We start from the raw sequence: 26,736 nt of genomic DNA, 5'->3' as shown, positions 1-26,736 counted from the left end.
CTAGAGTGTTAACAAGGTTTTTCTATAGCCATATAAGGAAAAATGCCCCGCCCCCTGGCAGCCATGTTTTTCAACCAACTGGCATCATATTTGAACTCATCCAAGATTTAATCGGGATGAATCTTCTGACCAAGTTTCATGAAGATCGGACAGTAAATGTGGCCTCTAGAGTGTTGACAAGATTTTACTATAGCCATATAAGGAAAAATGCCCCGCCCCTTGGATGCCATTTCTTCAAGCAAACATTATTATTTTCGAACTCATCCAAGATATCATTGAGACCAATCTTCTGACCAAATTTCATTAAGATTGGACAATAAATGTGGCCTCTAGAGTGTAAACAAGGTTTTACTATAGCCATATTTAGCCATGTAAGGAAAAATGCCCCGCCCCTGGTGGCCAGGTTTTTAAAGCAACCAAAACCATTTTCAAACTCATCCAAGATATCATTGGGACAAATCTTCTGACCAAGTTTCATGATGATCGGAAAATAAATGTGACCTCTAGAGTGTTAACAAGGTTTTACTATAGCCATATAAGGAAAATAGCCCCGCCCCTGTGGTGGCCATGTTTTTCAACCAACCGCAACATTTTCGAACTCGTCCAAGATATTGGGATGAATCTTCTGACCAAGTTTCATTTAGATAAGACAATAAATGTGGCCTCTAGAGTGTTAACAAGATTTTACTATAGCCATATAAGGAAAAATGCCCCGCCCCTTGGCAGCCATGTTTTTCAAGCAAAGGTTACCATTTTTGAACTCTTCAAAGATATCAGTGGGACAAATCTTCTGAGCAAGTTTCATGAAGATCGGAAATAAATGTGGCCTCTAGAGTGTCAACAAGGTTTTACTATAGCCATATAAGGAAAAATGCCCCACCCCCTGGCGGCCATGTTTTTCAACCAACTGGCATCATTTTCGAACTCGTCCAAGATATTATTGGGATGAATCTTCTGACCAAGTTTCATGAAGATCAGAAATAAATGTGGCCTCTAGAGTGTTAACAAGGTTTTACTATAGCCATATATAGCCATTTAAGGAAAAATGCCCCGCCGCTTGGCAGCCATGTTTTTCAAGCAAACGTAACCATTTGCGAACTTATCCAAAATATCATTGAAACCAATCTTCTGACCAAATTTCATGAAGATTGGACAATAAATGTGGCCTCTAGAGAGTGAACAAGGCAAATGTTGACGTCGCACAACGGAGAACGCACTACGGATGTGCTCAGGTGAGCTTATAAGTTATCTGTGATTTAAAGGTTATAAATGTATATAATTATATTAACCAAACGTCTTCCACTTTTCTGCCAAAACGTGACGTCACCACAACAATGAAAATCAAATGACTTCGTCTTCATTCATAAACAGTGCGCAGACAATCAAAGTGACGTCATTCTGCACGTGATTGCTAAGGTAGTGGGCGACAGTATTTTTTGGACATTAAAATTTTTCACGCTGGGTCTGACAGTATTTCTATGCCACGATGGCTATGGAAGTTTAGCATTGTGAATAAAAGTGAGGTATAATAATATGAATTAGCTCCCAATTGAGTCAGTATTAGCACTTTCTTATGTGATGTTATACATCATCCTATGTTTATCAACAATCAATGGAACAATGTGTTACAATATGATATAATTTATCAACAATCAATGGAACAATGTGTTACAATATGATATAATTGTGCTTGTGATATATTTCATGATTTCAACAAAGAAGAGTAAGAGTAACAGTAAGAGTCACTACTGAAGGTAAATACCATAAAACAGACCTTTAACTATTGAATTCATTTTATTCTTAGGATTGCAACGGTCAGTACTAGAATGTGACATTTTTGTGATCACCACAATGTGGAAGTACCAACTGATACGTTGCACTTTGTTACAATACAGTGCCATCTGGTACAATTTAATATGATGATCCCGATTAATAATTGCTTGCAGTTGATTTTAGAAATTTTGCAACCATGAAAACATTTTCTACAATGAACACAATTTACAAGATTGAAGATATGATAAGATCATCAAGAAAAGTTTACAATGAAGATCTTGCTTTATTCGAGAAGCCAATTGATATGATTATGAGCCGGGATCTCTCAAAAGGGGTTAATTGCATGTGAGTAAAGTGTCATCCCTGAGTAGCCTGTGTGGACTGCACAGGCTAATCAACGACAACACTTTCCCCTTAAGGTAGCCTACCCCTAATGGGCACATAGCCAAATATATAAATTAATTATTTTCTTAATCAGCATCATTTCACTGAACTACATGCACATTTTTAGGTAGGCTTTCCATGCTTTAAAAAAAAATATACCGATTTTTTTCAAAACCACCCCGTCGCTCGGCTTTTGTCCAGTTTATTTTCACCCCTGGGGTATATAAAAGTTCCATAATTCATTCAAATTTCCAAATATGGGCATGCAGTTGGTGTGTACAGATTCAGTAAAGGTTTTTAAAGTTTGAACAAGATGAAAATAGTATTCTTTTACAGACATTTATATTTTACAATTTTTTATCTATGGAAGAGCGCCATGAAATGTAAGTGCTTTCAGCCAAGTAAAAATTGGGTCGGTTAAACACAAAGTGTCAAAAAATTGAAAATAGTATCATTTAAGTTATATTTTAAACTTAGTTTTTATAGAAACACTATATACAGCAAAAATAGCAAGAAATTGGCAGATTTACCGTTTACTTTTTGAAATAAAAATGCCACATGCATCATTCCTATTTTCAGCAGTAAATCACCCAATTTAGCCATAACATTGTTTTAATTTTAAAAATTGAAGGATGTGCATAAAAATTTCAACATATTTAACAATAAACATAGCTCATATGCTACATTAAATCAAATTACCATAGAAAAGAAATAAAACGCGTTGCAAAAAGTATGCGATGTCGGCAGGATTAGAACCTGCGCGGGAAGATCCCAAAAGATTTCTAGTCAATCGCCTTAACCACTCGGCCACGACAACTTCACATTAGTGCAAGCTTAAATTAGATATCGATAAGTAAACAGATAAAAAGGCTCTTTGATCTTTGAAGAAATCGCGAAATCATATTTTTCAGATGATATTAGGATCAAAGTAAATATTTATTGTGAAAATAATGTATTCTAAAGAAATTACATAAACATATATCAAAATTCGAAGTTTGAAAAAAAAAATGCATCTCTAGGAAATAACCGATCATTGAAGATCTGCAATGATCGTAAAATAAATCGCGGGAAGTCATTAGGGGTGCGCTACCTACAACTCGATCTTTTCTGAGAAGAGACTTTCTTGAAACTAAAAATATAAAGTGGAAAATGTTGTCCCTGATTACCCTACTCTTTAACAAGACATATTGAATGGAAACCAATTTAACACTGAATGTCAAAGTTACCTTGACCTTTGAACTAGTGACCCCGTTTCAATAGGAGTCATGTACTGTCCAAGGCCAATTCACATGTGAAGTATCAAGCCAATCGGTCATTTCTTTGATGAGTTATAGATCAGAAAAGATTTTCACACTTTTTGTGACAGTGACCATGACATAGTGACCCCAATTTCATCTACTTTTAAAGGCTAATGCACATGATAAATATCAAGACAATCGGTGAATCAGTTTTCGAGTTCTTGATAAAAAAAAATCACACTTAGTTTTATAGTGACCTTTAATCTAGTGACCCCAATTTTAATAGGAGCCATAAACTGTCCAACGTCAATGCACATGGGAAGTATCAAGCCAATTGGTCAATCTGTTCACAAGTTATTGATCAGAAACAATCTGGTCTATCATCCATCAAAACAATATACCACCTCTTCTTTGAATGGGGGCTTAATATAATAGAGGCACAATTAAAAAGAATAGTATTACAGGAAACAATTTTTAGTAAAGTTAAATCCTATTGGACATAAAATGTGCTTTCTATAGTGTAAAAAAAAAACGTTTATTCTTTCATGTAACTCAATGACCAAGTTTTTTACCACAATGACCAATTCAAAATTCTGCAAACACATCATTGGTACAAACTTTTCAATTAAGTTTCATGGAAATTGGACAATAAATTGTGATCCATAGAGTGTTAACAAGGCAAATGTTGAGACCGAACAGACAAAGGACAACCAACAAAATATGATCACAAAGGCTCACCATGAGCAAGTTGTGCTCAGGTCAGCTAATAAAATACTGGCACAGTCAAAAAAAGGCTGAAAAAACACTTGTTTTGATTAGTAAAAACCCATTTCATATTCTTAAAAAGCCTAAGAGTCAGTGATTGAGATGCTTTTGAGTTTATTTCTTGGGTTAAACCATTACTTGTTGTATTTCAAGGAGATCTATAGAAAGCTCCGTCAGTCAGTATTAAAACAAGAGCACCGCATAACGGATGCCAACGCTCGGCTGTGGATGCAGTTTTGAATAAATAAAAAATTGTCAGATTTTTTTTTTAAGAGGTCACAGTGACCTTGACCTTTGACCTAGTGACCCAAAAATGGGTGTGGCGTGTAGAACTCCTCAAGGTGCATCTACATATGAAGTTTCAAAGTTGTAGGTGGAAGCACTTTGATTTTAGAGCCAATGTTAAGGTTTTATTACAGCAGACGGCAAACAACGAGCTGGCTATGACAATACCCCGGGTTTTCTCCGAAAACAGCCGAGCTAAAAATGATCTCCTGTTTGTTATGTCAGCCAACATATTCACTACATCACATTCTTGAAGGCAGGCAATGCTACGTGTGATACTGGCGGTGGACCAGTTCCATGCTACGTGTGATACTGGCGGTGGACCAGTTCCATGCCATGTGTGATACTGGCGGTGGACCAGTTCCATGTCTTGAAGGCAGGCAATGCTACGTGTGATACTGGCGGTGGACCAGTTCCATGCAGAAGTCCTCATCATAAGGGTATTCTTCAGCTTTCTCACAGTTCATGATGTAGCGATAGCCATCAAACGTGCTGAAATACCTGCCTACTTCACTGTGGCTGATGATATGTGGGCTCTGATGTACCTCTAGGTTTTCTGAAAGGACAACATTAAACGCACTGCATAGTACTTCTTTGAAATAGGAAATTCTTCTTCATTCGAAACCCTGAATATTGAGCAACTTCCTATTCAGAAAGGGCAAACAAGACATCAGTATTTTTCTGAAATAAATGACATGTAAAAGATCAATTCAAACACGCTGAATTAGTAAACTATTATATATATATATATATATATATATATATATATATATATATATATATATATATATATATATATATATATATATAATATAATATAAACAGATGTAAGAGGTCATTATTTATACTTTTACAGAATATTTATAGGCACAGTATATTTTGCCCAACAATGTTTAATAACAGAAATCACAAACTTTATTTTTATCATTTTACATATAAAATACTTCAATGAAATGAAAATGATCATGGAGAAAAAGCATTTATTTTTTTTGGGTTCCATAGCAATGGAACTTCTGTTCTTATTTTACATATAAAATACTTCAATGAAATGAAAATGATCATGGAGAAAAAGCATTTATTTTTTTGGGGTTCCATAGCAATGGAACTTTTGTACTTTTAATTTTGGAATTGCCTTCATGCAATTGACCAGGTATTGTTATTCTATCGGCAACTGTTCTCAAGAACAGACTGTTAAAACATACTTGTCATAGATACATAAGAATGACATCAAGCCTTTAAAACTGCAAAACATGTTGATAAATGATATATTTTACATAGCTCTGATATACCATCAGTACAGTGCATTGACCTAGACATTTCACACTTCAAAGACTGCGCATGATTTTATAAAATTACACTAGGCAATAATACCAGTATATCAACCAGTAGCAAGTTTGTAAAAGGTCAAGTTCTTTGTTTTAAGATTACCATACCCTTTTCAGCAAGGTGAATTTAATTGTCAAGCTAGCTGTACTTTAACAGCACTGCAATGTATTTAACATTCATACCAGTAAACTTTCAAGGGCTCTCTATCTAAAGACACACAAAAGAACTAAAATTAACCATTTACCACTTAGATAAGTATTTTGGTTGCATTAGTAGTCCTTCAGAAAGTTAAATTTAATTAAAGACCTTTCTTACTAGATTCAAGTTTTAAATGCTTCAATTCCAACCCTTAGATACTGATGAGCAGCAAACAACATACAAGAGGGCCATGATGGCCCTGAATCGCTCACCTGACTCATTAAGATCAGATGAAAACTATGACCTCTATTGTCTACACAATGTTTTTCTATGATTTGACCTAGTGACCTAGTTCCTGACTCTAGATGACCCAAATACAATCCCAATCCAGATTTCATCAAGATAAACATTCTGACCACAGTTCATAAATATTGGATGAAAACTGTGACCTCTATTGTCAACACAAGGTTTTTCTATTTATTTGACCTAGATTTTTACCCCAGATGACCCAAATACAATCCCACCCACATTTCATCAAGAATTCTGACCAAATTTCATAAAGGTTGGATGAAAACTGTGATCTCTAATGTCTACACAAGGTTTTTCTATTATTTGACCTAGTGACCTAGTTTTTGACCCCAGATGACCCAAATAAAATCCCAACCCAGATTTCATCAAGATAAACATTCTGACTAAATTTCATAAAGATTGGATGAAAACTGTGACCTCTATTGTCTACAGAAGGTTGTTCTATTATTTGACCTACTGACCTTGTTTTTGACCCCAGATGACCCAAATACAATCCCAAACCGGATTTCATCAAGAAAAACATTTTGACCAAATTTCATCAAGATTGGATGCAAACTGTGACCTCTACTGTCTACACAAACAAATTGTTGACGGACGGACGCACGGACACACGCAGGCACGCACAACGGACGCCGGACATCACACATCACATAAGCTCACTGTGTCACTTCATGACAGGTGACCTAAAAATATGTGTCGGAGATAAACATGAACAGTTGTTGTTAAAATCCCATAGAAACAAGGGCTGTTTGTAAAACATGCATGCCCCCCTATATGGGCTATAAGTTGTAGTAGCAGCCATTGTGTGAATACGTTTTTTGTCACTGTGAGTGGTGGTGGTGGTGGTGGTGGTGGTGTAGTAGTAGTAGTAGTAGTAGTAGTAGTAGTAGTAGTAGTAGTAGTAGTAGTAGTAGTGGTAGTAGTAGTAGAAGTAGTAGTAGTAGTAGTAGTAGAAGTAGTAGTAGTAGTAGTAGTAGTATTAGTAGTAGTAGAAGTAGTAGTAGTAGTAGTAGTAGTAGTAGTAGTAGTAGTAGCAGTGGTAGTAGTAGTAGTAGTAGTAGTAGTAGTGGTAAAAGTAGTAGTAGTAGTGGCAGAAGTAGTAGAAGTAGTAATGGTGGTGGTGGTGGTGGTGGTGGTTGTGGTGGTGGTAGTAGTAGTACTAGTAGTAGTAGTACTAGTAGTAGTAGTAGAAGTAGTAGTAGTAGTAGTAGTAGTAGTAGTAGTAGTAGTAGTAGTAGTAGTAGTAGTAGTAGTAGTAGTAGTAGTAGAAGTAGTAGTAGTAGTAGTGGTAGTAGTAGTAGAAGTAGTAGTAGTAGTAGTAGTAGTAGTAGTAGTAGTAGTAGTAGTAGTAGTAGTAGTAGTAGTAGTAGTAGAAGTAGTAGCAGTAGCAGAAACAGTAGCAGCATTACAAGACCAATACTTAAGAATGATCAAATGGGAAAAGGTAACCTAGCACTGGCAGTAAATATGGGGCTCATTTACAGGTCAGATTTGGAATCTCTGCTGTAAAATGAGATTTTGAATGAATTAAAGGGAGGCAAATCTGTAATAAAAAGAACATGCATAAACCGTAGTTGTTTCCCTTGTTTGAACCATGCTAAATCCTTACAAGTTTGGAAAGAATTGGATAAAAAATTTGGACTTTATTGCATAAACACCATTTTCTCAATTCAAGGGGAGGTAATTCTGTACTTCATGGACCAATAATGCTCATTTTTTGTAGGGTTCGTGTCCTCATTGATATAAAGACACTGTGCAAACTTGGAAAGGATCGGACAAAAAATGTGGAAGATTTTTGAAAGTTTTCACAAAATAGGCAAAAACGAATAAACATGCAAAGTTCAACGAGCTCCTGCGGCCATGTTTTTTGACGAATCAAATTTCTTTGAACAACTTTTTCAGGGGAGCCTTCAAAGGTCATCCCTGTGAAATTTTTTGAAAATCTGATGAGCGGTTTCTGACAAGAAGATTTTTTAAGGTTTTTACCATATATGGTTATGGCGGCCATCTTGGTTATGTGATCAAATTTTTTTTAACAATTCTTTTTTCCCATGACCTAGGGATGCTCCACATGAAATTTAGTTGAAATTGGCTCAATGGTTTAGTAGAAGAAGATGTTTACAAATTGTTTACAGACAGACGGACGGATGGACGCCGGACGCTGAGTGATCACAATAGCTCACCCCGAGCTATCGCTCAGGTGAGCTAAAAACCTGAACAGACTGCGAGTTACTCACAGGCTGTTCTGTTTTTTTTCTGTTTGCACATAGCCATTTTCACTTTGCTTCTTATTGAGGAAAGGGTTTAATCAATCAATACCCTCAGCTGCATAGCGTTTTGAGCCGTCTTCAACCAGGACATTATAGAAAGGCTGGTCATCCTGCCTGGAAAGTTGATTGACCCCCATCTGCTGAATCCACTCGCGACTTGCCTCACACTTGTAATCCCAGCCGGATATCACACAGTCATAGTTGTACCTTTGCAAACAATTCAAAATACACTAAAATTCTTCTATTAAGACTTTGCCTTAATGTTTTATCTCATGAGAAGATGTGTTTTGTTAACATAGACCCTCATTGAATAATCTTATCTTTCTTTCAGCATTGAGGGGTTCTCGTCCAGGACCAAAAGCCAAAGCCAATGAGGACCAATAGTGGAAGAACCCATATTATTTAATAAAACTTGTTAATCTTGCCATTTGAGAATTTAATTCATTGCCAAAACAAACACATTGAGTTCAGTAAATTGTGAAATGTCAAACATGGGGTTATCTGATTTCTATTGCGCATACGCAAACTGTCAACACATTAGAGGTCATTTGCTATAACAAATAAAACCAATAAATGTACCACATACATGCTGCAAATAATTACATATTCAATTCAGTGCATCTTAAACAATTTCTAAGATGTATGCATACATAATATTGGCCTATTTACAATATTTTTTTGACTTCCGTTATTATTTTTTTCTTGTGTTTAAAATAAAAACCATAAGTATTGAAATGATGATGGTAAAAAACAACACATAAAGCAATTGTGAACTAAAGATATATTTTTTACACAGCATGAAAACTTAAACCAATTGCGGGGCACATGCCTCAAGTTTCCTCTGCCTCAATAAACCAACATCTCTGTATTCAATACTTAACTTCTTTTGTATATGTAATTTGAATCACTGTGTTAAGCAATTCTTTTATACAATAAAATAAGCAAATTATTATGTGCATGTCCACCATAAACAGATAAAGAGACTATAACTCAATAGAAAAGCATTGGAACTTAATAACATACAACAGATGTAAAATGTCAAACCTATACTGGAGCTGAATATCAAGTTTTCAAATTCAAATCATTAGTGCCTGAGTTCTCTTCGGATTGGGAAAGCCTGACAGAAGAATGGACAGACAGATTGAAATTAATAATTAAATATATCATTAATTTCAAGAATTTAGTTGTAGACCTACAAAACGTCAATTCCATCAAAGTTATAATTCAGACAGATGAACAGAGCAACAACTATATGCTCCCCTAAGGAAGCATACAAAATCTATATGATTGTTTAAGATTATGCAACCAAATACTCTGTACTTAATAAACAGATGTCCTTTTGTCATAAAAAAATATTATTTTTTTCTTTATGTAAACATTGTTATATAAATATATAAAATCTGTTGAAGAGATTTAAACAACATAATAGCCTAGGTATGAGTACCTTTTATGTCTCATTACCAGTCCAACAGCAAACTTAACAGTCTTAAATTTCTTCCTCCTTATGACTTTTATCTGCAACATACAAAATTTGAATCTGTAAAATTGTACCTAACATATCAAAGGAGTAGATATACAATTATCACAGAGTACCATTATTTACAGAAAAATGAGTTATTAATTACACCTATTCTGAATTATATTGTCTGAATAGACATTCAAACTTACCTTGTGGTTTTTGTTTCGTTCATTACGAACACTGGCCTCCTCTGTTATAGCATTATGCATATGGGCCACAAGGCCAATCCGTGATGTGTCTGTACCCGCCACATATTGCAAGATTTGTTGAGCCTTAAAGCAGAAATGTAAAATAAAGTTTGCATATAAATTGTCAGTAGAAACTGACAAAAAAATAAAAGCCTTGCTCTGAAAACTGGGCTAAATGCATGTGCACTCTGCACAGGCTAATCAGGGACCAAACTTGACGCCTATTCTGGATATTTGCTTAGAAGGGACTTCCTTCAAACAAGAGGACTGAATAGGTTAATCCCTGAAAAAACTAAATGCACATGCATTATTCTTCATTTCCCCAGAGCCACACTCCTATTTCGAACACTTTACAAACTTTCAAATTGTCTATATTATATGTTAGTCAATACACATTAAAACAGGCCAGTCAGCAAAATTAATCCATCGCCTGATCGCCAATGTGATGAAATCTCGGCTCTTGCTAAAGAACAAGGGGGCCAAGATAGCCCTAGTTCAGCACCTGAGAGGAGTCGGTTTATTCAATCTTTACCAAATGTCAAACTTTACCTAGATATTGTCCTGACAAACATCCTGGTCAAGTTTCATCATTATTGAACCAAAACACTGGCGAATGGAGTGTTTTTGTAAGATTTGACCTGGTTACCTTTAATTTGAGTTGACCAAGCTTACCAAACATCAAAATTTGCTTACAAAAATACATATTATGACCAAGATTCATAAAATCTGAAACAAAATTGTGACCTCTAGAGTGTTTACAAGGATTTTGTATAATATCATGAAAATCTGAACAATCAAAGGGCAATAATTATGGCATTAATTTATTGATTTTGCTCATTATCAAACTTGACGGAGATCTTTCAGCAACTTTGATAAAGAATGCTTACGAAATGTGAATGCAAGAGCGTTTACGGACGGCGGACAAAGACCAATCCTTCAGAAATAATTTTGACCTTTGACCTTGAAGGATGACCTTGACCTTGAACTTCCAACACTCAAAATGTGCAGCTTCATGAGAACGCCGCTTTGAAAAAAATAAATATTTTTTTTACCTTTGACCTTGAAGGATGACCTTGACCTTGAACTTCCACCACTCAAAATGTGCAGCTTCATGATAACATCGCTTTGAAATTTTTTCTTACCTTTGATCTTGAAGGATGACCTTGACCTTAAAGGATGACCTTGACCTTGAACTTCCACCACTCAAAATGTGCAGCATCAAGAGAACGCCGCTTTGATTTTTTTTTTTACCTTTGACCTTGAAGGATGACCTTGACCTTTCACCACTCAATGTGCAGCTCCATGAGATACACATGCATGCCAAATATCAAGTTGCTATGTTCAATATTTCAAAATTTATTGCAAAACTTTACTGTCAGGTTAAAGTTTTGGGACAGAATGACAGAATGACAGACAGGGCAAAAACAATATACCCCCGATCTTTCGATCCGGGGGCATAAAAAGTTATGGCCAATTTTAAAGTTTTTGGACGGACAGACGCCATATATTTGACATTTGACCTTGACCTTCACCTTTCACCACTCAAAATGTTCAGCTGCATGAGATACAAATGCATGCCAAATATCAAGTTGCTACCTTCAATATTGAAAAAGTTATAGCCAACGCTAAAGTTTTCGGACGGATTGATGCCATAAATTTGACATTTGACCTTGAAGGATGACCTTGACCTTAACCTATCACCACTCAAAATGTGCATCTCCATGAGATACATACTTTGGGAAGAGTCTATTGTGGAATGTCAGGTAAGAGTTGTTTTGTTGAAGTATCAATCAAATCTAATGATAAATAAAGAAGTTATGGCAATTTTAGCAAAATTGAATAATTTGACCTTGAGTCAAGGTCATTCAAAGGTCAAGATAAAATTCAACTTGCCAGGTACAGTGCCCTCATGATAGCATGAAAGTATTTGAAGTTTTGGGTGGAGTCTATTGTGGAATGTCAGGTAAGAGTTGTTTTGTCGAAGTATCAATCAAATCTAATCATAAATAAAGAAGTTATGGCAATTTTAGTAAAACTGAATAATTTGACCTTGAGAGTCAAGGTCATTCAAAGGTCAAGGTAAAATTCAACTTGCCAGGTACAGTACCCTCATGATAGCATGAGAGTATTTGAAGTTTGAAAGCAATAGCCTTGATACTTTAGAAGTAAAGTGGATCTAAATGCAAAATGTAACCATATATTGAAAGTTACTAAGTCAAAAAAGGGCCATAATTCCGTAAAATGACAACTAGAGTTATGCAACTTGTCCTTTACTGTCCCCTTATGATAGTTTGCGATTTTCCAAGTAGGAAAGCAATATCTATGATACTTTAGGGGTAAAGTGGACCAAAACACAAAACGTAACAAAATATTCAAGTATAAAGGGCCCATAATTCCGTCAAAATGCCAGTCAGTGTTACATAACTTTGCCTGCACAGTCCCCTTACGATAGTAAGTAAGTGTTGCAAGTATGAAAGCAATAGCTTTGATACTTTAGGAAAAAAGTTGACCTAAACACAAAACTTAACCAAATTTTCAACTTTCTAAGTATAAAAAGGGCACCATAATTCTATCAAAATGCCAGTCAGAGTTACATAACTTTGCCTGCACAGTCCCCTTATGATAGTTAGTAAGTGTTGCAAGTATGAAAGCAATAGCTAAATTGACCTAAACACAAAACTTAACCAAAATTTTCAATTTTCTAAGTACAAAAGGGCACATAATTCTGTCAAAACGCAAGCCAGAGTTATCTTACTTTGCCTGCCTAGTCCCCTCATAATAGTAAGTAAGTGTACCAAGTTTGAATGCAATAGCATTGATACTTTATAAGAAAAGTGGACCTAAACACAAAACTTATCTGGACGCTGATGCCGACGCCAAGGTGATGACAATAGTTCTTTTTTTTTTTTCTTCAAAAAATAGATGAGCTAATAACCAAAACAATAGCAGAATTAAAACTCTGAAACAAAGATAATTAAAAAAAAGTTAAAGAATTACTCATTACAACATTGGAAAAAAAATATGTTAAGACAAGGCTGATCCCTTGCATGTACCAATCGTGGTTGACTACAAGTAATACTTGTTAAAACAGTATACGATCTAGATGGTCTATTAAGCGTGTCAGCTAGAAATATGATTGATGATTTTTTCCAATTCAAGAAAAATAGGGACTGGATCTACAAGCATCAGTCGAAGAAACTCCTACCTCCTCTAAGTTGACTCCTAGATGGAGGTTGATCCTCACCAGATTCAGACGGGCCTCAATATTATGTCCCTTCATTAGGACAGACAACTCTAGTGCAGTTCTCAGCAGAGTATAGTCCCCTGACTTCCCTAGCTCGTGGCCTATGTGCACTAAGTTACGAACCTCTCGTTCAATCACCTGTATACACAGATGGAAAGACTTACCGGGTAAATAGACACCAATAGTGCATGCAATATGCATCAATATGTTTTCAATTGTGGTTTAAAAAATATAGAAACAAGAACTGTCCCATGACAGCACGATTGACTTTTCTCCTGCTTGGAAAAAGTAATGTACGTTTCATGTCCGTCACCTGATATATCGCTTATGAATGTGGAGAAATATTTTTTCTTGAATATATGTGATAGTTACATACTGGTAGTAAGCTTTTATGCAAAATTATCTTAAAAAATTATTATAAACACAAGCCAAAACTAAATTTGCATAGTGTTAGCAATTATTTCATTGTAATTCAAATAACTATTTAATCCCTAGCAAGGTCTGCATAAATTGTACCTAAACACATCTCAACGAAAAACCTTCATCAAAACACTAATTAGTGCGTCAAGGATATATGAGCCATGCTCCTTGAAAAGGAGGTTTAACCCTTTCAGCGCTGGAACCGGATTTTGAAGGCCTTTGCAAACAGTTTGGATCCAGATGAGACGCCACAAAACGTGGCGTCTCATCGAATCCAAACTGTTTGCTATTCTGATAGTATTCTTTGAAAAAAATCGAAGAAATGGCTAATTTTTAGAAATTAAGCAGACGACATTTCAGCAGACGACAAATTTCCCAGCATACAAAGGGTTAATGCATGTGCACAAAGAATCGTCTCAGATAAGCCTGTACAGCATGCACCGGTTTATCAGGGACAGCACTTTCCACTTTATTGTGATTCTCTGTTTGAAGAAAGAATCTTCTTAGACAAAATCCAATTTATGGGGAAAGTGTTGTCCCTGATAAGCTTGTGCGGACTTCATAGGCTAATCTAGGACACTTTACGCACATGTTTAAAACCCCCGTTTCAAAGAGCTTGATTCATATACAGTCAAAATGATCTTCATCTTGACCTAACTAGCTCAAATGCAACCAGAAGTTTAGAACGTATATATGCTATATACACACACAATTTCAGCATAATACCTAAAAATATTTTGAGGACATATTTTTTCTATTTTGTGCACAAGTGACCTCAACCACAAAGCATCAAATACGATACCCAACCTGGTCTGCATGAAGCCAATTTTAAATTACAGCAAAGTATCTACATCCAAACCTACGGTACTGAGAGGAGATATTTTTTCCTGTTTTTTTGTATAAGTGACCTTGACCTTACTGGCCTGAAATATAATGCCATGCTAGATCAGCATCTAAGCTACCCTCCCACACAATCTAATTAAAATATCTCCATCCTTAATGAAGTTATTTAAAAGAAACTCTTCATCTATTCTAGCAAAATGGACCCTTGGCCCAACTGGCACTAAAGTCTTGTTGTTTGTCATGCAGGGTTGCTATAACAGTAGTTTCATCAAAGTTGGTAAATGCAAAGTAAAGTTATTGATGAGCAAACACAACCCTTAACCTACATTTATCTTGTATATGGCTAAATCAAGCTCAAAAGAACGTACATGTATATGCAAGAAATTGATTTTAAACATTACATTACCAGTATTTTACAATCCAACCTGACTAAGCAGTCACCTGAGTAAAGGGATCAGTCTATATCCCCTTTAAAACAAAAAACTGTGTTCATTACACCAAAGTAAGACAGTCACCTGCCAGTGCTCAGTATTTCACAATTCATATGAAAAAGCAATTTTTTCAAACTAGTTGAACAGTCACAAGCTTATTGTGTGGTCTCGTTGTTGTCTCTTTCTTCTGACATCATAATGTATATTGTGGGGTTGAAGAATCTGATTGCAGTTGGCAGCAGTGATAAATTAAACTAGAATATCAGTGAAACTGATGGATGCTCCCCAATGATGTGCTTTGTGCTTTGTCAATCTATGTGTTGTGTGGAGACTAATTATTATTAAAAGGGCCATAACTCCTTGAAAACGCACTGGAGTGGAACAATATGACATATTCAGGTAAGCCCACCATGAAGGATACTGCATGGTTTCATAAACTTTGGATAATAAGTTCCTGTGAACTATCACAGAAAGATGAAATTCTTCAGATTGTCCTATTATTTATCGAACGGCAATAACCACCTAAAAAAATATATAATTAGCCTCAGTGACCTTGACTTTGACCCCAGTGACCTCAAACCTCATCAAAAGGTAGAGGTCCATGCAAGGTACATTCATGCCAAATATGTAAGAGATTGGTAAAATTTTGAAGATGCTATAAGAAACTGTAACAAAAGTGACAGAAAAAATCTATTATCAGCCTCGGTCATCTTGATCTTGACCTCAGTGACCTCAAACTTCATCAAAAGGTTGAGGTCCATGCAAGGTACCTACATGCCAAATATGTTAGAGATCAGTAAAATATTGAAGGCGCAATGAGAAACTGTAATATAAAGACGGATTCATTCAGCACAGAATGCAATCTTCTATCATTCAGAAGATATGTGAGTGGTTTAGCATAAGGCACTGTCCAGAGATTGTTTTGATTGAGGTTGATTTCATGTGGTTTGATACAATTATGTCATAAAACACTATTCAGTTATTAAAATAAAGCTGTGGTGGTTATAATGAAAATGATGTTTATGTCATGTTTGTGCACTAAGAATGATTTCTAAAAAAAGATCCCTTAAATATAGAAGCAACCTGCCTACTTTGGCCACTTCCCATTACTGGCTGCTGTATATGCAAGGAATCATTTCATTACACTGCATCAGTATAATTGAAAACAAAAGTCTATTCTTTAAGTACCCAGTTTTTCATCAGCTTTACAAAGATTGAAGACATTCAAGTGATTATTAATAATCTACTGACCTCAAACTTTGTTGAAACAAGTTTAAGGTCATTTTTAATACATGTATTAATGGTTCTAGTAAAATACGAGTAAACTGCACACAGCACTGCCTACTTACGTGACAAGGCGTGGCATAGACCATGGTGTCTACTGTGATCAAGTTAGGATCCACCCCAATCTCCTTAGCAACCTCGCTGAGTTTCAGTCTTTTGCCGCCATCAAATGCATTGATGTAGACGTACATCTGATCAGGAGGCTTGCTGCAAGTAGCGTGCCAAGTTTCATAAAACATTCAATAAACTTTGAGCTTACTGTTCCACTGTATAAATGTGTCGTGTTCTGAGAAAACTGGGCTTAATTCATGTGCGTAAAGTGTTGTCCCAGATTAGCCTGTGCAGTCTGCACAGGCTAATCAGGGACGACACTTTCCGCCTAAACTTGATTTTCGGTAAGGAGGGACTTCCTTGAAATGAAAAATACCATAAAAGCGGAAAGTGTCCTCCCTGATAAGCGGACTGCACAGGCTAATCTGGGACGACACTTTACGCACATGAATTAAGCCCAGTTTTCTCAGAACAAAGCACAAATATAGCTAAGTCTTCCTCTGGGAATTCAGGGTTTATTCATATGCGTAAAGCATTAGTGAACATTCAGTTAATGCAAAGTGTCATCCCTGATAAGCCAATGTGGACTGCCCAGTTTTCTAAGATAAAGGCGTACTGAGAGCTATTTTTCATGTTATGCCTATGTTCAATTTCATATCCCATTACTTAAATAGAGGATATTTGTTCATGTCAGTGTAAGATCCAGGGTTTTTTTGGCCCGATTTTATAGCCGAAATTCGGCTATGTTCCCAATCCCAAAAAGTATACTTTTTTCTCCAAAATGTGGCAAAAAATTCCGAATTTCCCAAAAAAAATAATTTTTTTTTTTTTTTAGAAAGAAGTCTTATTATGTGAATTTTATCTCAATTTTAATTCAATTACATCTTACAAAGTATTATATGATTTTTTTCTTTTAATTTGAATGATTATAAAGAGTTAAATCAAATTTATACATCATGCCTCAATACATTTTAAAACACAAAATGACATCATTAGTGTGGCGAAATGACGTCATTGTACCAGCGAAATTCTCAAGTTAAACTCTCTTACAATGTAAATAAATGGTGAAAAAGCATAAAATAAAAATAAAATGTGTTGGATTCGGTGGAATGTTGATTTGAAATCACTCATGATCATAGAAAATATATATAAAGTTATTTATGATAATCTAAAAGTTCCGAAAATGATATTTTCACCAGTGAAAATAACATTTTGTTTATTTTCACTGCTGTTATTTCACTGAAGAAATGTCATATTTTATCATACAGTATAAAAGAAAGAGAAATACTTTGATGATATTTCTCAATGACAGATTTAGCCTGTAGGATTTTATAGACGAGCATCAGATTGATGAAAATTGTTATAAAAAATGTAGCAAATATTCTAATTTAAACATGATCCAAATGAAAATTCCTTGCATTTGCAATAACTACTAGTAGTTCTTCTCATACATGACTACTAATTTTTGCTATTTATTTGATAGTTGTTTATGTTTTGTTCAACAAACACCCAGCAAGTACCATGTTTGAAGACAATACTCACAAGGGATGTTGTTTCCACCTGAACATGAAGTTGTACGGAGTATTGAAGACAAAACTCACAAGGGATGTTGTTTTTACCTCAACATAAAGTGGTATGGAGTATTGAAGACAATACTCACAAGGGATGTTGTTTCCACCTCAACATGAAGTGGTATGGAGTATTGAAGACAATACTCACAAGGGATGTTGTTTCCACCTCAACATGAAGTTGTACGGAGTATTGAAGACAATACTCACAAGGGATGTTGTTTCTACCTCAACATGAAGTGGTATGTAGTATTGAAGACAATACTCACAAGGGATGTTGTTTCCACCTCAACATGAAGTGGTACGGAGTATTTACTGGCTCACACACCACCCCCAGTTGCCTGGCAACAGCAGCATATATTATGCACATGATGATGGGTATCCCTTTTTCGGTCTTCAATGCCTGCAATTGAGTGATATAATCAAGCACAGTGATTTGATGACATATTCATATTTACTTTATTTGAAATGAATTAGCAGAAAATAATAATTACTGTTTACATTTAAGATATCACACAATTCTTTCTACATTTTACTTTATTTTTTATTATAAGTTAGCATTAACAAGGCTATTGTCAAGCAATATTGTTCCATACCGGTGAAACTCCACCACTGTCAGATTTTACATATATTTGTTGCCATAGCAACCAGAATTTTTGACGTAGGAACAAAATGAAATGACATGCATATTCTTCATATTTCCATCTATCCATGTTTTAAGTTTCATGAAAAAATATGAGTAACTTTAAAGTTATCACAAAATCCAGAAAAGTGTGACAGACTGACGGACAGACAGAGCGCAAACCATAAGTCCCCTCTGGTTTCACCGGTAGGGGATAATAACTAAAATTTGATATTAGGTATACACAAATCTGTATGAGCAGGGGTGTCAATTTACCGAAATCTAAAATCCTGAAAATCATCCTAAAATTTGGGGACCAGAGTCAAAAGAGTTTTAATGATTCATTAAATTATGTTTCCTTTGTGAACAATATGCCAAAGGTCAATAATTTGTGTTTAAGAGTGACATTTTGTGACAAGAATGCTTAAAATAACCAAAACAATCCTCTGATTTATATCAATATCAAAAGTTTTCCTTGAGGGCTTAAATTCTGAATTCAGGAATAATCCTGAAAATTGACACCTCTGTATGAGGGATGATTAGGATGAAGGACCAAAAAGGGAACTTCTTAACCCTTTCCCACTCATAAACAAAGTGAAAATAGCTATGGGCAACAGCATAAAACAAGAACAGCCTGCGAGTAACTTGCAGTCTGTTCAGGTTTGATGCTGTTTGCTGCTCATCAGTACATGTATGTAAGGGTTGGAAATGAAGCCTTTAAAAATTGAACATAGTAAGAATGGAATTTAAATAAATGCGACTTTCTAAAGGGACTACAAATGCATCAAAACACGTATCTAAGTGGTAAAGGGGTAAAAAAAGTTGTCTGTAAAATTGCTCATATTTGACTGTAATGGTTAGAGAATGTATCATGGTTGGCAAAGTAAGTATTGTGTGAATATAAAGTACTGACTCAACCCATGACAATTATTAATTGCCATGAGCAATACACAAAACCTCTAAGGGAACAAAGTTGTTGTTTTTTGCAGAATAATAGTGAGATTTCCTGTGGCTGTATTATTTACAGGTCTTGGTGAATGTAATCTATTTCAAAAAGTAAACATATACCGTCGCTGTCGTTCTCAAACCTCATAGCTCTTTTCTGAATATATGAAGTCTGGCCCGTGTTTTGTGCTATATCTCGTAGCTCTACGCCAATCACAGCCTTTGGAAAAGCCACGTGACGAAATGTTGAAGTTTGATTGTTGGCTTTTTATAGACGAAGAGTCGTAGCGACGTCATTTCACCTATCAGTATGTCATTTCGTTTGGACAAATTTGACAAAAACGTTTTTATATTTGCAGCTACGAGGTTTCCTATCAGGACGAATTCTAGTCCTCATAAAAATGACAAAACTGTGGTTAAACTTTGGTAACAAATTATCGTCGCTACCATTTCTGAATATCAGTATGACTTATCAGTATGACTTACGCGTCTACAGCTTATACCGTATTTTGCAGCTTCATTTGTTTGGTATTTTTACAGAATTTCAATTTTTAAAACATTGTTATAAAAAATGTGATGTTTTTTTCTTTCTCCTGAAAAGTTGGCATTTTGTAGCTACGAGATTTGAGAACGACAGCGACGATATCCTGTTCTTAAAAATATTGTAAACCAAAACCATCAGAGGGCACACACACATCATAAATTTAGTTGTTCACATAGGATCAACTTATAGTCTATTGTGTTGCGTTCTGAGAAAACTGGGCATAATGCATGTGTGCAAAGTGTCGTCCCAGAAATCAGACACCACACTTTCCGCTGTTATGACAGTTTTCGTTTAAATGAAGTCTATTCTTAGCAACAATCCAATTTAGGCGGAAAGTGTCGTCCCTGATTAGCCTGTGCGGACTGCAATTTTAAGCACATGCATTATGCCCAGTTTTCTCAGGACGCTTCTCTATTTATTGCGAATACTGGCCAAGAGAGGTTTAAAAGCAAAAATGCCTGCACATACTTTGTCTATAAAGGAATCTTGAGGACAAAGGCTGTGAAACTTGCTGCCTTTGAAACTGTGTTTCATGTACAGGACAGTGTTAATGGCATCCAAAATATGCAAACTCTGATCCATAGTCTGAATATCTTCCTTTAATCCTAGAATGGAAAATCAGAACAAATCAATATTCAGAAATAATCATACCCTAAAGATAATGTTGGCATAAATAAATACGAAATAAGTATTTCACAAGAAAAAGAGCAGTCAATATCAGATGACATATGCACCCTAAAAAGAATCAAGTCAAACCAGGTGACTTTTGACCTCTTACTTTTACCTGGTTTCAAATGGTTAATGAGTCTATATTTTTAATATAACATATATAAGTCCATACAAGCTGTGTTATGGCCAACTTGACCTTCCACCTTGACATATAAGCATGACCTTTAACTAGGAAGACAGGTGTTCCAGGCAAAATGTTATTTTATAATGGTTAACATTTGTGCCAAGTTATTTAAAAATCACCAATATATGGTAAAGTTATGGCCGAGGAAGGAATTTCAGAGCAACATCAGACACCTCGGAAGATGAAGAGTGCCACTGCTTGATGTATCCCTCTTTTTCAGAAGGAGGGAATAAAAACCTTATAATATGAGTTGAGTCACGTTCTGAGAAAACTGGGCATTATGCTGGTGCAGAAAGTGTCGTTCCAGATTAGCCCGTGCAGTCTGCACAGGCTAATCAGGGACGACACAATTCTCGCTTTTATGACATTTTTCGTTGAAGTCTTTTCATAGCAAAAATCAAGTTTAGGTGGAAAGTGTTGTCCCTGATTAGCCTGTGCAGACTGCAAAGGCTAATCTGGGACAACACTTTACGCACGTGCATTATGCCCAGTTTTCTCAGAACACGACACATATTATTATGTGTACAAATGTTTAAAAATAAATGAAATAAACTGGAATTATTGTTCAATATTGAATGCAAGATGCATGATTTATACATGTAATAAACGTGTTCAAGTTAACTATTCAGCAACACTAAACTCTATAAAGCATGTAATAAACACAATGTAAACTCTGAATGTTTTGACCTTCAACAGTTAATATCAGTATACCATTCTTTCCTAAAGTAGTTGTCATCATATGTTGTTTTCAATTTAAAAAATAGTGTAACAAAGAAAATAATGCCATCTTTGTTTAACAAAGACACATGCTTATTTAAGAAAACAAGAGCACCGCATAACAGGTGCCAACGCTTGGCTGCGAAAGCTTGTCAGATTATTTTTTTTAAGAGGTCACAGTGACCTTGACCTTTGACCTAGTGACCCAAAACTGGGTGTGGCGTGTAGAACTCATCAAGGTGCATCTACATATAAAGTTTCAAAGTTGTAGGTGGAAGCACTTTGATTAAGAGCCAATGTTAAGGTTTAAGCAAGACGCCTACGGCGGACGACACATCGAGCTGGCTATGACAACACCTCGGGTTTTCTCCGAAAACTGCCGAACTTAAAATTACAAAGCTAACAGATTCAGTCAAACTAAAATTGCAACAAAACTCAGTACGTAATTTGTATAACCATTCCATTTCTACAGAACTAATAAGAATGCTGATGTTACCATCCTGATTGATGTTCTGATGTAAGACAGCATGTTCAGGATGAGCCCTCTGCAGAATGTCTCTAACCTCATCGGACAATCTGTCCAGCTGTTTGACCACGTCACTCTCAGCTATCCTTTCAGTAGGTTGACACCACAGAGCAACAAGAGCTGCACCTGCATAATGAGCCGAGCTCTATAGGAAAACCTGCCTTAAAGCATGTGCGTAAAGTATTGTCCCAGATTAGCCTGTGCTGTCTACACAGGCTTATCAAGGATGACACTTTCAGTTTTAACTGCATTGTTTATTAAAAGGAAGTTGCTTCTTAACCCAAATCCAGTTAACTCTTTCAGTGCGGGAACCGAATTTTGAAGGCCTTTGCAAACAGTTCGGATCCAGATGAGACGCCACAGAACGTGGCATCTCATCAGGATCCAAACTGTTTGCTATTCTGATAGTATTCTTTGAACAAAATAGAAGAAAATGCAAATTTTAGAAATTCAGCAGACAACATTTTAGCAGAAGACAAATTTCCCAGCATGCAAAGGGTTAAGGTGGAAAGGATTAAGCTTGAATCTAGGATGAAACTTTATGCAAATGAATTAAACCCCATTTGTTCAATAGCAACATACAATTAAAGGGGCCTTTTCACAGTTTTTGGCATGTTTTGAAAAAAGTCATTAAATGCTTTACATTGATAAATGTAAACATTGGATCTTAAAAGCTCCAGTAAAAAAATAAAGAATAAAATTTAAAATAGGAAAAAAAAGTAGCCGCAGTTGGACTCGAACCAGTGACCTCCAGAGTCCTGGAGTAACCTGGAGTAAAAACGCATTAGCCCGCTCGGCTATTCTGCCAAGCATACTTTGTTTAAGTATTTTATGCATTATATGAGCAATCTTCGTAGTTTCACAAAAGTTAACGACAACAACAGAACTCTCCAAATTATTCAATCGTTTCGCGTTGCAACGCTTTATAATTTTCAGGTTTTAAATCGTCAAAATAGGCATTTATTGTCTATATAAGACCATGGTAAATGTTCAGTAATACTGTTTCCTCACAAATATCATAACTAAAACGAAAATTTGCGAATCTGAAACAACTTTTTTCAATTTTGCCAATTTACCAAACCTTGACAAGATCCCTTTAAGTGTTGAGTAAAATACATCAACACCTGTTTTAACGAGTATTGTTCGTTCACTGTGTTATTTTGATAGTTCAAGCACAGTGTTCTCTGTAAGTAAACAGCACCGGTAACTAACATTCTTGGTGCCGGCTACTTTTTACCAAAATATCAATCCAAAACAGTGTAAAAAAAGCCCCTTTCAGTTCTTAGTAGCTGGCTACTTTGAAAATATAACTGGCTACTACAATTTTTTATGGAGACCACTGCAAGCATTCAATCCTATAAAATATTCAGTTTTAAATACATTGTTATCTCTCAATTCTAACATAGTATGTCCAAATACTAAAATAATCAAGTATCTGATATCTGTCATTCATAACGCTTTAGGAGTGGGTTTTGGCCTTAAGTTACCCCAGGACAAAACATATTAAACAATAATTTTATGACGTACATGAGTTATCCTCCATTCATTTTTCAGGTTATGATATTTAACTTTTAATTAAGCAAATCAACTTATGTAAACTGTTAACTTTAAAAAACAAATCCAAACACTTTGTGAGTCTCATATTTTGCCTAATTGATATTGAGAAAACAATCTACCCAGCGCCCTCACACTACTTTGGGGGAAGGGGTCCGCAGCCCTTAGGAGGGGGAATTTTCGCGGCGTTTGCCTTTTTGGGGGATTTGTTTACTTACTCTTTCATTATTACATTTGTACATGTTTGCACTATATTCATTGCATTTTTTCATAATTTAGTATGTTGCAAAGATTAAATTGAAATAGAATTGAGATATAATAATCATGAGACACATATTTCTATAAAAAATATTTTATTTTTTTTATTTTGTTTAGTGGGGGAATTTTTCCCCCCAAAAGGGGAAAAAAGTCTACTTTCCAGGTGGGGGACTGCCACAAATTTCGGGCCGCCAGATTTAATAGATTGAGGGCCCCTGCTACCAGCTCTTACAATATTTAGAATACAATTGGGGATGTGCTCTGTGAAAAGTGGGTTTAATGCAAGTGCGTTAAGAGCCTGTGCAGTCCGCAAATGGCTTATCAGGGACAACACTTTCACCCTAAACTGCATTTTTGCTAAGAAGAGATCTTTAAACCAAAAAAAACAATAAAAGCGGAAAGTGTCATCACTGATAATCCTGTGCAGACTGCCAAGGCAAATCTGGGACGACACTTTACGCACATGCATTAAACCCCCTTTTCACAAAGCATGGCTCAATTATAAGTGTCATTCAAGCAGCCATCCCATGCATAATTACCAATTTCTATGTTTTGCTCCTCGTGAGATGCATCATTCAGGTATGCAAGTATTTTTGGTTTTAGTAGGAAATGTTGAATGTGGCGAACAACTTGTGCAGCATAAAACTTCAGGGTCAGTTTCTCATTTCTGAAAGTCATGAGTATGAGATTGTTTGGTAAATGTGATGGAAGCTCTGAAATTAACAGTATTATTTGTACGCTTAGGCAAAATGTTCTTAGTTTTTTGTGATGCGTTACAATTTAGAGTGTTTTACTAAAAATTATAACAATAAATCAAATTAAGTAAAGGATATTTGTTGGATTTTGTTGAATATTGATAATTGATTTTAAATCACTCATGATCATAGAAACAATATTTTTTCTATGATCTGAGTGATATAAAATCGATATTTAAACGAATCCTACAGATTCTTTTTATTTTTATGCTTACAAATGAGTACTTCTTATTTAAACAGGAGAATAAAACACTAAAATAATAATTTCACGAAATACAAAAACAATTATTGAAATAATTGATTATTTTCCTGTTGTTAATTTTCACTGTTTAAAACATTGATTTATCAGTTATATTTCATATTTCTCTATAATCCAACGGAAAGCATAAAATAAACTGGTCTCATTTAACATATTTGCAAAAGATCAAGATGTCATATGCACCTATCTGTGAATAAAATAACTTTATTTACAATTTTGGAAATACATACAAACAAATCCGCTATATATTCTACTGTGGACAAAGAGACAAAGTAATAATTCAGCGAAAACTAGTAACAACTATAATTCCTTTCTTTACAATCATTTACACATTGAGGTCATTTAATTGAAAAAGTTGGCGTGTGATTTAAAAAAATAGTCTAAGGGGGTTAAAAATAAAAAGTTTCGGACAATATTCTACAGTGGAACAACAAAGATTTTACAAAACTCACTCTCTCCGCCAAAATTCCTTTCTTTAACATCATCTCCACATTAAGGTACTAAACTGAGAAAGTTTTAACAAGATCCACCCAGAGGACTTGAACACGTTGGCTTCAGGAGTTGACAAACATACAAAAAGCCATAATTTTGGCAAACATCACTACAGCCCAAATTCCTTTCTTTGTGATCATCTACACATCGAGTCCTTTAAATGTGATAGTTTGAGTAAGATCCACTCTGCATTCAAAGAGAAGGGCTTTGGGACATTCTGATGTTTTTGTTTAGGTACATAGATAAGCGGGCAACAAGTGCACTCTATAAAGGCATTTAAATTTTAAAGCGATATTGTTATTATACTCTGACTACCATTCTGCTTTTAAAACATGTTTTCATATTTGCACAGCTAACACATTTTGATTTCATGGTTAAACTATTAATAAGGGGATGCTCACAACAAATTTATGGATCTTTACAGATACAATTTCATTTCACGCACAATTTGTTAATTATTGTGTTGTTTTCTATTAACAATAAAACAAACATATACACACGGTTTGTTATCATGAAGAAGCGACAGGAATTCAGTCACCAGAAATTCACCTGCCCAAACATGGCTCTCTGCAAGTGTTGTAAACTCATGAAAGTCCTTTTAGAAAGTTCATCCTTGTGGAAGTGCTTAAGTGACATGTTGCACAACAATATGAAAGCTTCTGCAACAAACTTGTGTTTGGTAATAAATTCTTCTTCCAGCTGATGTAATTTTGTTCAGAAATCAAATGCTGTGATGACCTCCATCTAAAACAAACAGTTACAATATTGTAACAACATGCGTTTTTTTGTTCACAGTCAGTCAGGGCTGGTATTCGGCCCCATAATTGGAAAAAGTTTATGTTTTTCCGAAATGGGACCTAATAATTCCCAACTGAAGGTTTCCAACAAAATAATTTGTGTAAGATCTCACATTGAACATAAAGTTCTCATTAAGCTCTATAAATTGAACCTTACTAAATAAACCGTAATTACTCTGAGTTTTCCGACACTCTAATTTTCGGACCATCCCTTTTTTTGCTAAAATATTATTTTTCGTGACACTTGTTTTTGGGACATGCACATTTATGTCTGTCATTAATGACTCTGAACTTAACAGTACACTTTACAGGGCTATTTTAACAGATTTTTGCACTGAATACGCCTATCTTTGTAACACTTTGATCATGGATTTTAAC

At 35.3% G+C, this 26,736-nt stretch overlaps 5 protein-coding genes across 11 annotated transcripts in view; 1 reads left to right on the top strand and 4 right to left on the bottom strand.

Moving 5' to 3' along the window:
* The window catches only part of LOC127871717 (putative tricarboxylate transport protein, mitochondrial), a 195,683-nt gene that overhangs the window by 61,192 nt on the left and 107,755 nt on the right, over positions 1-26,736 (bottom strand). The window lies entirely within an intron of this gene.
* The window catches only part of LOC127871640 (glutathione S-transferase theta-1-like), a 163,409-nt gene that overhangs the window by 71,927 nt on the left and 64,746 nt on the right, over positions 1-26,736 (top strand). The gene's annotated exons all lie outside the window — the stretch shown is intronic.
* Positions 1-26,736, bottom strand: part of LOC127871385 (unconventional myosin-XIX-like) — a 200,443-nt gene that overhangs the window by 114,543 nt on the left and 59,164 nt on the right. The window lies entirely within an intron of this gene.
* LOC127871554 (WD repeat and SOCS box-containing protein 1-like) overlaps positions 1-26,736 on the bottom strand; it is a 229,476-nt gene that overhangs the window by 194,249 nt on the left and 8,491 nt on the right. The gene's annotated exons all lie outside the window — the stretch shown is intronic.
* LOC127871747 (F-box only protein 21-like) lies at positions 1,776-18,157 on the bottom strand. The gene is made up of 7 exons (XM_052414911.1): positions 18,129-18,157; positions 16,483-16,624; positions 13,401-13,577; positions 10,157-10,279; positions 9,933-10,003; positions 8,538-8,695; positions 1,776-5,001 (listed from the first exon to the last, which is right to left on the bottom strand). The coding sequence occupies exons 1-7, from the start codon at positions 18,152-18,154 to the stop codon at positions 4,832-4,834; spliced, it is 867 nt and encodes a 288-aa protein (XP_052270871.1). The 5' UTR covers positions 18,155-18,157; the 3' UTR covers positions 1,776-4,831.

The sequence above is a fragment of the Dreissena polymorpha genome, chromosome 1 (genome assembly GCF_020536995.1).
Source record: "Dreissena polymorpha isolate Duluth1 chromosome 1, UMN_Dpol_1.0, whole genome shotgun sequence".
Taxonomy (NCBI): Eukaryota; Metazoa; Mollusca; class Bivalvia; order Myida; family Dreissenidae; genus Dreissena; species Dreissena polymorpha.
This window is presented reverse-complemented; position numbering and strand designations above follow the sequence as displayed.

Bases quoted from the DNA above. Each gene is read 5' to 3' on its own strand.
- LOC127871747 (XM_052414911.1), bottom strand. From the start codon at position 18,154: ATGTTGAGGTGGAAACAACATCCCTT. The intron at 10,280-13,400 runs GTAGGAGTTTCT...TTCTGCTTTAAG, and splicing joins TAGGAGTCAACTTAGAGGAG to GCTCAACAAATCTTGCAATA. The intron at 5,002-8,537 runs GTATTGATTGAT...TTGTCCTTTCAG, and splicing joins AAAACGCTATGCAGCTGAGG to AAAACCTAGAGGTACATCAG.